The sequence below is a fragment of the Anolis carolinensis genome, chromosome 4, assembly GCF_035594765.1.
Source record: "Anolis carolinensis isolate JA03-04 chromosome 4, rAnoCar3.1.pri, whole genome shotgun sequence".
Taxonomy (NCBI): Eukaryota; Metazoa; Chordata; class Lepidosauria; order Squamata; family Dactyloidae; genus Anolis; species Anolis carolinensis.
In genome coordinates this window covers 190,164,096-190,177,209 of record NC_085844.1, presented here as the reverse complement: position 1 = coordinate 190,177,209, position 13,114 = coordinate 190,164,096, and the positions used below count along the sequence as shown (strand labels likewise).

Sequence of the window (13,114 nt, the reverse complement as noted above, 5' to 3'; positions counted from 1 at the left end):
ACCAAGTGCTTGTATTACTAGTTTTATAAATACACCTTGTTAGAAATTAATCTGTGCCTCAAATTATCTAATACAGCTGACTTCTCTCATAACTCTTTCCTGTTTTCCTCAGGAATGTCATCAGATGAAGGCGGCTCAGAGACAGACAGCCTCTACGAGATTGAAGGCATGAATAAATGGATTCTTTTTTTGTAAGTTTCCTGCATACAGTTCTTAACATTGTCATGATCTATAGTGCAGGAATGCACAAATCAAATCACTCTTGAGTATCATTTTTATATTATCTGCAGAAAAGAATTGATTACAAAAATCATGAATCTATACCTTTCTCCCTGTACCTGATAGCACATTCTTTTTAGACTTCCTGCATGACTACAAATCTTTCTGAAACTTTCTTTTTGCCAGTCTGAGAAACTCCCATTTCCCTCTGCTTTATAGCATATCCTTCTCTCTCTCCCCCACCTCCAAATACCTGCTTTTAAAAAACCATCACATATCTCTCAATATTTGCATCTTTCAGTTCCTTTACTTTCTTACATCTCCATACCAGACTGGGTTTCTCTGTGTTCTACTTTGTCGCACCTCAGGTTAGCTTCACCTTGCTAAAGACACCAGGCTGCAAAAAGAACATAGTCTTTTGTAGCTTATTAGGAAATAGGCAGTAAAATGATTCATAAAAGGTAAAAGTTCAATTCCAAAATATAGTTACAAAACAAGGCTGTAATCATCAAATTCATAGAAGCATAGGCATGAAACAAGGTCCTTTCAAAGGAAGTCAGAGTCCCAGCAATGAGAATATATCCAGGCTACGAGGTAATAAAGGAACGCAGACTTGATACAGGAAAGCAGACTTGGTTCTTGACTCTAGCTAAGAAGTTGTTTTTGACAAAGATCTCTCTTTCAGCAGACTGTTTTAATGGCATAACATGAAGGCATTTCTTTGCCCTTTGACCTCCCTCTTATTTGCTATTCGGAGGCTTCTACGCACCCCCCGAAATTCCAGCCAACTAGCGCGATCGAGCTCAAGGCCTCATTGTTAAGGCCACTGAGCTTGTTAGTGTTATCAGAGCTACTCTCGCCTTCTGCTTCTTGCACCTGAAAACCATCATCAGAAACAACCTCATTTCTTCCCATGGGAAAAACTCCCTGCTCTTCATATCCCACTGCAGGAACACCCACAGCAGGAACACTCTGCACCTGAATCCCATAATTCCCATCAGAGTCATCTTGAAACTCATCCTGAATCTGAATCCCATCATTATGCACTTGCATCCCAGACTCCTCATCAGAGTCACACAAGGCAAAGGCTGAGTCACAACATAATTTTCACTTGCTGCACCCAATTAAAAAGTCTCTGGGTTTCATCATTGTCAACAGCACCCATGTTTGATAGGGTTCTTATCACACCTGACCCTTCTCTAACTCCAATCATGTTTCTAAAAATGCTGTTTGGTAAGAATTGCTCTCTTTCCCTTTTGTGCCTTTGGAACCATTCTGGGATTGCAGGATTCATTTGCATGAAAATATACAGAATTCAAACTATCCACTCAGTACCCCCTTCAAGATTTATCCCCACCCCCTTTTCTAGTTTGGCATACAAATGTGCACGCAGATGCAAATATAGCATTCACAGAAATATACATAATATATACATTAAAAGTCTTACATGAAAAAAAGGGATTTTTCCCTTATGAAGGGCTTCTTGAGTGGGATAACCTGACTTAACTAATTGCTAGCAGATGAAGTCATCTGATCTAACTGTCTGATCTACCTATCTGACAACAACAATTTGACAGCACCCAAATGGCAAACTGAAGACACATTCAAAGAGATATCTAGTGACCGATTTAGGACCAATGAGACACTTGGGCCGTGAAGGAGATAGGCCAGGTAGGCCCATGACACAATCCCATAGACCAGTGGTTCTCAACCTGTGGGTTCAGGGTATTTTGGCCTACAACTCCCAGAAATCCCAGCCAGTTTACCAGCTGTTAGCATTTCTGGGAGTTGAAGACCAAAACATCTGGGGACCCACAGGTTGAGAACCACTGCCATAGACTATCAACTCTATCATTATGTCTGGAATTGCTCCAAAACAGAATGCCTTCAAATAAAGAATTGCACAACATAAGGAAATTCCATTACAAAAAACTTTTTTTTGGCAGGAAAGTGGACCTGCCAACGGGGCCCTGTGCTCAAGCATACCTCAGCATCATGGCCAATCTGGAACTAGAGACATCTGACCATGAAGGGATACAGTGCAGGGATATGACTGTGCCCTGCACAAAGTACAAAAAGTACAGAAAAGAAAATAGTTATATTCAGAGAAAAACATAGTTGAACTTCCCTGAAAAACAAACTGAACAAACAAACTGGAAATTCAAACACCTCTCTCATATCTTACCACCCCCTTGAGAAGGGATTTAAAAGAAAGGCTTCAGTCTCACATGCACATTCCTTTCATTTTTTGTTAAATTGTCTCTCCACATTTGTGTGTTAAGAATGTGCAGATTTGATTATTTGTGGATATCTGGACTACTGTATAAATAGAAATCACAAATTCTATTTTTTCCCTGAGAGAATATTTCTCTTGATATGACTAGGTTCTCATATATAATTATATATATATATATATATTCCCTGCAACCAGACACAAATAATACATATTTAGAACCTTCCTGGGAGGCTACAAATAGTAAGGAAAGTAGCTCCAGTTGCTCTAATGATGTTATGTTTTGCAGGTCTGCCTTAGTGCAGCCTCAAAACCATTTTGTTGAAAAATATTTCAAAAATTCTATGACATTCTGTGTCACAGCAGGAGTATTAAAGGAGGTGAGCCTTTGGAAGATCTGGGATTCTGAAGTTTTGTACTGATTCTGAAGTCAGTAATGCAAGCTGACCTGCAGAACTGATTTGTCCACATCCTGATTTTAGATTTCCTTGTCCCCTTTTTCCATCTAGTCGACACTGGCGTCGATGGAATCGTCTTTTCCGGAGAAAATGTCGTGAAGTGGTTAAGTCTAAGTTTTTCTATTGGTTTGTGATCATCATAGTTGCTTTCAACACCATCTCAATTGCCTCTGAGCATCACAATCAGCCGAACTGGCTCACCCATGTCCAAGGTGAGTTAAGCATTTTGGGAATTTCCTGAGGTTGTGATTAAAAAATCATAAGAGACTGTACTGCTGTCTGTCTTAAATTTTCTTTCTCAACTGTGTTATGATCTCTCTTTGCTTTTCAATGTCTTAGGCCTCTTCTACACTGCCATATAATCCAGATTACCAAAGCAAATAATCCACATTATCTGCTTTGAACTAGATTATATGAGTCTACATTGCCATATAATCAATTCAAAGCAGATTACCTGGATTTTATATGGCAGTGTAAAAGGGGCCCTAGTCTCACCCACCCACATTGTAACTATATTCCATTTATTTCCTGACCCCTTCCCCACTGTAGTATGTGGCATTTTTTCTTGACTAGTGTCTTAAAATAAACTTCTCATGTCTTTTATTTAGGAGTGTAGGAATGGCAATGCATTGCCTACTAGCCATTAATCCATAACATTGGACCTGGCAAACATAATAATTAATAACTAATGTTAGCTGAAGGCTAGAAGTGGAAGTGCTGCTTCACAATAGGAAAGAATTAGGTAGAGCAAAGTAAGTAGTGCAGGTTTCTTCTCCCCTTTCTCATTCAGTCTCAGGAATGACTGGACTCTAGGGAAAGGCTTCATTCTAAACCCATTCATCATCAGATGTTTTTTCCCTACATGCAGACATTGCCAACCGGGTTCTTCTGGCCCTTTTTACAATTGAGATGATTCTGAAGATGTATGCTCTAGGCTTTCGTCAGTACTTCATGTCCATCTTCAACCGTTTTGATTGTCTTGTGGTGTGCACTGGCATCCTGGAGCTCATACTGGTGGAGATTATCTCAATGACACCCCTGGGCATCTCCGTTTTGCGGTGCATTCGGCTGCTGAGACTCTTCAAGATAACTAAGTAAGTTTCCATTTGGTAGAAACAAAATTGTTGTTAAAATATATCGCTAATATCTACATTCCTGTGGTTACAACCCTGTGCTGTTCTCATCATTCAAGCAGCTGTCTTAATTCAAGATGTTCCAGAGCCCAAGAGGGCTTTGATAAATTACAGAGCAGTTAATGGATTATTTGGCTAAGTGTAGATTCATCTTATGTATTTAGAATACACATTGCTTGCCAAGTCTTACTTTTTAGTAAGCATGCTTAGGGTTACTTCTTTATTTTATATTCATCTTTATTGTCTTCCTCCATTGTACTTATCTTGAAGTTTGACTAACCCCAGTTTTTTGCAATGCTCTCCTTTCAGAGTTATAACTTACCTCACATTTTTGAAACTGCTAGAAAGATATCAAGCACATATCCTTAAACTGACCTTTTAAGCTGTTTTTCATGTTGGCATTTGATCTTTAAAATAATTTTATTTTTGCTTTCATTATATGATATCTTGTGGTTGTTTACTTGCAAAACTGGTTTTGTGACTATTAACAGAAGTAAATTCAGAAACAGGATCAAATAAATAAAGGTTAATGTTTTGTATATTGTTTTACCTTCTCAACTGTATTTATTTATTCATTTGTATCAGAAGCGAACCAAGGGTACAGTTGTAATGTATTTAAAAACACAAACAAAGTTAAAAACCTGGCATTATACTAAATATCCTCTGACCAGTAGCTGGCCATTTGGAGTGCCTTTGGTGTTGCTATATATAAGAAGGTCCTCGATTGTGAATGTTGCGGGGCTCAGGCTGCATTATAATAGGTGGCTTGTGATTTGCTCTTCTCCACACTCGCATGTCATGGACGCCACTTTGTGGCCCCATATCTTAAAATTGTCTCTGCATCTCGTGGTTCCAGAGTATAGTTGGTTCAGCGCCTTCCCAGTTGCCTAGTCTTCTGTATTCAGAACTGTATTCAGGACTGCAGTCATACTAAAGAATTAGCTTTGACAGTAACACTCCTTGTATTCATAAAAGTGGCAGTGCAAGTGATAATAAAGGTTAGACACTAGAATAGTTTATATTTTATGTGTTTTTCTAGTGAACTATGTTATCAGGGGACTGTCCTTGGAGATCACCCAAAGGCTGCAGTTGGTATAAATGCAGTAGCTAGGTTTCTGACCAGAGTATCATGTGCACAACTAATTAAATTCGTTATGCTGGATAGAGGGCTGTATATAAATATTTTAATAAATCAAAATAATCAAACAAATGACTCCAGTCTCAAAGGAACTGCATTAATGGTCAATTTACTAAATTAAATATCCTTGGGATGACATTCAAAGCCCTAAAATTGTGGAACCTCAACACTTGAAGGAACACCTCTCCTTATATAAACATGCCCATTGACTGAGGTCTGCTACAGAGGTCCTTCTTTGTGTTCTGTCAAAGAGAATATTAATACAGGCATGAAGATGTGGAAAAGGCTTTCTCAGCTGTGGCATCTGGATTTAAATACCTTCTCACAGGAGACATTATTGGCACTAATGTTGACTCCATTCTGGTGTTAAGTAAAACCATGTTTGCTATTAAAGCCTTTGAAGCTTGTTTGAGTTAATACAAAACATACATGTACATGGTTTTAAACTGTTTTAAAACTGTTCTAAAACCACTTACATTTGTTTTAATCCTCTAATTGTTTAATATGCATTTAGTCTACTTAAATAACTTCCACTGTTTGAAATTTAAAATTTTCTTAAACGTCTTGTATTGATTTTATATTTACACCATACTGAGATGGCATGGTGTTAAATAAGACAATATTTAAAAGAATGCATCCCAGCATCTCTTCAAAGTTAGGCACATATCTACCTTATCACCTGATTTTCTCTCTCTCCAGGTATTGGACATCTCTGAACAACTTAGTGGCATCTCTTCTGAATTCAGTGCGCTCCATCGCCTCACTCCTCACCCTACTCTTCCTCTTCATTTCCGTCTTTGCCCTGCTAGGAATGCAGCTTTTTGGAGGAAAGTTTGATTTTGATGATACAGAGATACGGCGCAGCACCTTTGATAACTTCCCCCAGGCTCTCATCACTGTTTTCCAGGTACAATGTATGGTATTTTGTTACCAAGTTAAGGGAAGGACTGTGGAGGTAATAACTGTTTAGGGTTGAAATAGTAGAGGCTTAGCTGCCTGAAGAACCAGTTTATTTAGGAAGTCAGGAAAAACAGAAGGAGAAATCAAGTTTATCAGTCATGTAAAACTGCCCAGCAACATCATTTACCAATCAAAGCAATGGTAGTAACATACACTAACTAACAATAGGCAAACACTATGTCTAAACTATGCATGTTAAACTTGTTCTTGTGGTTCACGCTGGTGTTTTAACTAGAATCTTTATCAGCAGAATCTATCAAAATGCCTAAGAATATGGGTGGGATGATCTGTAAAATTTTATTTTAAGTCAGTTTGAAATTTGAAAGAGCTTTTAAATTTTTCTATGATTGAAGGTACATAGTAGAATCACAGCCAGCTGTCCACATTTGCGGGGGTTAGGTGCCCAGGTTCCCAAGGAAAGTGAAAAAACATGAATAAAGAAATTGCTATGGTTAAATCTGAGATAACACCTCTCTTGTAATTTCTGGGCCATCCAACATGATTATGTAGTCAATATCTACTGGAAGCTGTTCACAGAATCACACTGTAGGACCTAGAGATTCCTAGAAAGATGTTTCTCTAGAAATCTCTAGGTCTTCCAGCATGACTGAAGTACATTGACCTCCTGTTCATTGTAGAGGATCTAGAGCAGTGGTGCTCAACCTGAGGGTCCCTGCGTATTTTGGCCTACAACTCCCAGAAATCCCAGCCAGCTTACCAGCTGTTAGGATTTCTGGGAGTTGAAGGGCAAAACATCTGGGGACCCACAGGTTGAAAATCACTGACTTAGAGATTACTAGAGAGAACATTTTAAATAAAACCATGAATAATAGGGGTGTAGCGTCTAGATCCAGGGAAGTTATGCTCCCCCTCTATTCTGCCTTGGTCAGACCACACCTGGAATACTGCGTCCAATTCTGGGCACCACAGTTGAAGGGAGATGTTGATAAGCTGGAAAGCGTCCAGAGGAAGGCAACTAAAATGATCAAGGGTCTGGAGAACAAGCCCTATGAGGAAAGGCTTAAAGAACTGGGCATGTTTAGCCTGCAGAAGAGAAGGCTGAGAGGAGACATGATAGCCATGTACAAATACGTGAAGGGAAGTCATAGGGAGGAGGGAGCAAGCTTGTTTTCTGCTGCCCTGCAGACTAGGACGCGGAACAATGGCTTCAAACCACAGGAAAGGAGATTCCACCTGAACATTAGGAAGAACTTCCTCACAGTGAGGGCTGTTCGGCAGTGGAACTCTCTCCCCCAGACTGTGGTGGAGGCTCCTTCTTTGGAGGCTTTTAAACAGAGGCTGGATGGCCATCTGTCGGGGGTGCTTTGAATGCGATTTCCTGCTTCTTGGCAGGGGGTTGGACTGGATAGCCCATGAGGTCTCTTCCAGCTCTACTATTCTATGATTCTATGATTCTAATAATAACAGAGATGTCCTGATTCCTGGGATATTTTATGGGCTCTGTGACCAGACTTTTTTGAAACCCGAGAAAAGGGATAGCGACTTGTAGGTTCTCTTCTTCATTTGAAGACCTAACACAGTTAGTTGTGCTCACTGCTCACAGAAATGCCTTCTTTGTTTCTAGGTCCTGACTGGAGAAGACTGGACTTCAGTTATGTACAATGGGATTCTGTCTTATGGAGGACCAAGCTATCCTGGGATCCTAGTCTGCCTTTACTTTGTTGTTCTCTTTGTCTGTGGGAACTGTATCCTTTCTTTGACTATTGTTTGAGTATTGTTGCTCCATTAAGTCTATTCTCATGTTAAGAGGAAAAACTCTTCTTCACTGGATTGTGATTGTATTCATTTTGCAACATTGCAGTGAGAGGGAGCCACGGTGGTGCAATGGGTTAAACCTTGTGCCAGCTGAACTGCTGACCTGAAAACGTGAAGGTCAGCGGTTTGAACCCGTGAGACAGGGTGAGCTCCCTTCTGTCAGCCCCAGCTTCCCATGTGGGGACATGAGAGAAGCCTCCCACAGGATGTCCCCTGGGCAACGTCTTTGTAGACGGCTGATTTTCTCACACCAGAAGCGGCTTGCAGAATATTCTCAAATCGCTTCTGACACAATAAAAAAGTAAGAAGGTATTCAAAAACGTTCCATTTTATTCCCTTAATCCCTTTTATTGTTGAACTAGAAGAAAGTAGACTCTCAGGCTACAAAATGTGTGTTTGCCAGTGTAGTAGACAGATAGTCCACTATTATTTTTTATTTGTGAATTTAAATTATATCCTGCCTCTTTACTCTAATAGTACAGAAGGAAGCAAATACAATTCAAATAAATGATACAATTAAAACATGAAAACAAAGTACAGTTAAAACATACCAATATACAAGTAATAACATCATTGAACTAGTATGGTCATCTTAAAGACCAACCCATTTTAAATGTTAAAGATCTATCCGAATAATGCAGATTTTCCACCCAGGCATTCAAAAAGGTTTTTTTCCTACTCTGCTGAGAGTAGTGAATGTTTCCTTTTAAAATTAAGATACAGTACTAACTAGAATAACCTAAAAAAGAATTACTCCCCTCTGCTCTTTTTGTACTCTTTTGGGTACACCATTTTCCTGTCCAGATATTGAAAAAAGATGAAGTGGTGTCATGACATAGAGAATAGAGGTTTTTTTGAGTCCCCTTTCACACAGCTAAATAAAATCCCACATTTTCTGTTTTGAACTGGATTATCTGAGTCAACACTGCTATATAATCCAGTTCAAAGCAGATAATCTGGATTTTATATAGCAGTGTATTGAGCTCAATCTTCTCTTTCACTACTCTACTTAGAGAAAGGGATTCTTCTTTTCTTATAAGTGTTAAGGTACAACACTCACATTGATAAGATGGCCCAGTTTGTCCATTTTTAACTAAAATTTCTAGACTTGTGCATAAGTATATACAATATATTTTACAATACAGTTATCACTGGCCCAGGCTGGTTATTCATTATACTGCTGAATGTTTCCTTTTCTCTGCTGATGCATGTGTACTAATACACACAGAATCATATGCACAGACAGATATTCACAACATCATGAGATTTGGAATATTGTTTCTGGTTTCATTCAGAGCCAAGCAATATGAAAGATGTAACAAAACAGGGTTGTGTAAATAGCAACTTTTGTCCTTAGAAATATAGGATGGATGCATTCATCTCATAGCATCATCAGATCTGGTTTGTTATGCCAAGATAGTGTTGTCATGGCAGAAAATTTGAAGAGTTTGGCTCTAATGGGTACGTAATGCTTGTCACTTGGCTGCAACATCCTGTGCTGGCTATGCAGCTTGGCCACTGCTGAACTCATATCCCCCTTTTCCTCCACAGCATTGTATTTACAAAAGATGCAGTTGGCTTGATGTCAGTTGTTGAACAGAATTCCTATTCATTCCACATGACATATTTGAGCATCAGATGAGCGTCCAGTGTTTTCTCCCACTCTGTGGTCCTACATGTATAGGTGCCAGAAAGTCAATCAACTCTCATCTGTCAAAACTGTGTGCTTTTGTGAGGACCTAGGGCTGGCTTCAAAAACTGCACATCGAATTTCATATTTCTGGCATGAGGAAACCCCAGGATGCTGTTCTCTCTGTTTTATATGCCTCTGATTTTGTTCTTAGCTGAAAAATTGAGTGGATTCACTTCTTAATTAAGGATGTGAATCCATTCAATTCACCTCCTTAAGTAAAAAGCCCCCAAACCTTTGACTCACTAGTTTCATGCCACCTTAACTCATATTATAAAGTTTCTTAACCCTCCTCACCTTACAGATATCTTACTCAATGTCTTCTTGGCTATTGCTGTTGACAATCTTGCTGAGGCTGAAACATTAACTTCTGCTCAGAAAGACAAAGCTGAGGAGAGAAGGAGAAAGAAAATGGGCAGGTCTGTTCTATCTTTTGTTGATCATGGGACCTTCCCCGTTGGAAAATTATACTGTGATTCCATTTGAAGGATGGTATCCCGTGTATGTGTGTGTGTGTGTGTGTGTGTGTGGGGGGGGGGATAATATATCAGTGGCATTATGTCCTGTCACATTAGAAAGCAAATGGTATCATTTCTCAGATCCCATCACATTTTTTCTTGTCTTTTCTCCTGAAATCATCCATTTTCAGATTAATCACACAAGTGAGTGCAGTTCTCTCCCACTCCATTAAAAAAAAAAAGAACCTTAAGGGGGGATATAGACTTCCCCTTCCAATCCGGCAACTCCAGAGGAGACAGGAGGCATTGGCCTGGACTCCTCTCCTTCCTCCCAATCTCATTAGTCTCTAGCTAGATTACTGTGATGGAGAAATGACAGGAAAAACGAAGTTATGATATTTTGAAATTTTGTATTGCTCATGATTAAATTAATATTTAAAATGCACCATTCCAGGCTCATGAAGCAGGATTTTGGGAGAGAAATGTCACTGTTTGGTGGGAGCATGCCCATAGGAATGCTCTTTACTCCACATCATCAATTCGATTCAATGCGGGGAATTTGACAGATCCCATTTCACATTTTTTTTGTCATTTTCTCCAATTGTATAGAGATTTCTGAGCTCAAAAGATGATCTCTGCCCATCTTCTTCCCCCCACTCTACTGTCCTGACACTTAAGAAACACTTTTTTAACAGGGCATGATGGACATAGCTAGGAAGTACCCGTGTCATGGGATGGGCTCTGTTATACAAAGTTTCCTTTCTGTATTACAAGTGTGGAGAAACCGGTGTGTGTGTGTGTGTGTGTGTGTGTGTGTGGGATAATGTCCTAAGTGTATTTCTCTATCCTACAGCATCATAGGATTTGCTGTTTAGGGCTGAGTATTTAGAGAGCATTAGTTCCTTATCAGACTACAAACCCCAAAATTGTACAAGATGCAGGCGCAATGGGTTAAGCCCTTGTGCTGCTGAATCTGCTGAACTGCAGGTTAGCAGTTTGAATCTGTGAGATGGGAGTGAGCTCTCATCTGTCAGCCCTTGCTCCTTGCCAACCTAGCAATTCGAAAACATGAAAATGTGAGTAGATAAAGAGGTACTGCTTCTTCAGGAAAAGGCAAAGATACGCTCCAAGCACTCTTGCAGGCTACATGACCAGGAGGTAACGTCGCTAGTTCCGCAATTTGAAAATAGAGAAAGAGAATCTGCCAGAGCCAGAAATGAGCACTGGCTCCAAAGACGGAAATGAAAATGGAGAAGCATCTGCTTTTGTTTGTGTTTGTGTGTATATGATTGTAAAGGCATTGAATGTTTGCCTATGTATGTAAATGCTGTTATCCGCTTAGAGGAGAAGGGCGGAATATAAATAAAGTGTATTATTATTATTGCAGTTGAAGTAGGATCATAGTGGTATAAAGACCCCACAGCACTAATTCCTTCAGGACACATCTCCCCTGTGAAACACGACAGGATGGTTTGCTCAATTGTAAGTTGTTCTCTTTGATCCCAAACATTACACTTTGCTCTCCTCTTGCTTTCTTACATTTTGTCTCTAGAGGTTATCCTGAGAAATCTGAAGAGGAAAAAATGTCACTGGCTAGGAAACTTGAATTTAAAGCCAAGGGAGAAGGAATGCCTACCACAGCCAAGGTCAGCCATGGGTGACAGCTACCAATGTCATGTTTTATTTATTGCATGTGTGTAAGTATTTTTACCCAGTTACCCAAAGCAAAGCCCCTTACAACATGGTTTTCAGTACAAAACATTGAATCATAGTTGGAAGAGACCACAAGGGCCATCCGGACCAACCCCCTGCCATGCTGGAAATTATGATCAAACACTCTTGAAAGATGGCTATCCAGTCTATGTTTAAAAATCTCCAGAGAAGGAGACCCAACCACACTCCTAGGCAGCATATTCCATTGTCAGACAGCTCTTACTTTCATAAAGTTTTCCCTAATGTTTTGGTGGAATTGTCACATCACAATATTTTATGCCTCAGGGTAACAAACCCACAACCATTTTGACAGCAAATATTATATAACTGTCGTGCATTGCTCTTTGTGCATTGCCTGTACCATCAACAACAATCTGAATGAAAGCTTCATTGGCATATGGGCTATGTCTCCTTCAGGCCACAGTAACTGAAAGTCATCCTACAAAATAGGATGAGATGATACATTAGACATATAAGCTTCACATTAGACTATTTGGCATTGAAGCTGTGCCACATATGAACAATTATCATTTAAATGTCTAGAATGCAGCATGCAACTGAGAGCTCCTTAACATTGCTCAAGAAGTGGGCAAAGCTGAAGAAGCGCCTAAACACTAAATGCTATAAAAAGCACTTTCTTGCTCACATTCATATTTGGGTTTTACACCACCTGTGGCCTTGCTTCCTACTCTTAGTTCACAGGTAAACCAGGGAGTTGATTGAGTTCTGACTCCAATGAGATGATTCTTAGGAACAACTTGGACTTGAATGAGAGCACCGGTCATCTTAACAAGAAACTCCCCAAAGGCTCCCAAACCCTCACCCTCACTCTCAGAATAATATTTGTGTTGACAGCAAAAAAACATTTGTTTCACATATCAAGAGCCATATAAAAGCCACTTCACACATTGTATATTTTTCTCTCTGAAAGTTTTCCTATGTATTTAATTTTGAATTCCTTTTAGCCATTGTACTGCCATTTAGGTTTAACCGTCTCAAGGTAGATTGTAACTTACTGAGAATTCAGAATTCATTATAACATAATTGGAGACTATAAAACTGCAGTACACGGTATATGTAATATATGTGATAATAGCAATATATGTTATTGTTTCAAAGCTAACTATGTCTTCCTTGGAATTGTGTATACAGCAAAAATACAGGCATAAACTGTGGTTGTGTGCAACAAAGTACATGTGTTGCTCCATGCTTGTATATACAAAGGGTTCCTAAAGCAAAAAAGGCCTTTCTACTGCATGCTTTTATACAGTATTTTCAATTCATTGGTCTTACTCTTTTGTTCCCTGCTGGTGCAGGAGGGCAGTGCCATAACAGT

The 13,114-nt window shown here is 39.4% G+C and overlaps 1 protein-coding gene across 2 annotated transcripts in view; it reads left to right on the top strand.

Annotated features, from left to right (window-relative positions):
- cacna1s (calcium voltage-gated channel subunit alpha1 S) overlaps positions 1 to 13,114 on the top strand; it is a 91,451-nt gene that overhangs the window by 27,524 nt on the left and 50,813 nt on the right. For both annotated transcript variants that reach the window (XM_008109796.3, XM_062978421.1), the window contains exons 9-15: positions 113 to 191; positions 2,962 to 3,122; positions 3,779 to 4,004; positions 5,881 to 6,088; positions 7,727 to 7,847; positions 9,912 to 10,026; positions 11,618 to 11,711. In XM_008109796.3, coding sequence (XP_008108003.1) covers positions 113 to 191; positions 2,962 to 3,122; positions 3,779 to 4,004; positions 5,881 to 6,088; positions 7,727 to 7,847; positions 9,912 to 10,026; positions 11,618 to 11,711 — 1,004 coding nt within the window. The remainder of the gene's footprint in view (positions 1 to 112; positions 192 to 2,961; positions 3,123 to 3,778; positions 4,005 to 5,880; positions 6,089 to 7,726; positions 7,848 to 9,911; positions 10,027 to 11,617; positions 11,712 to 13,114) is intronic.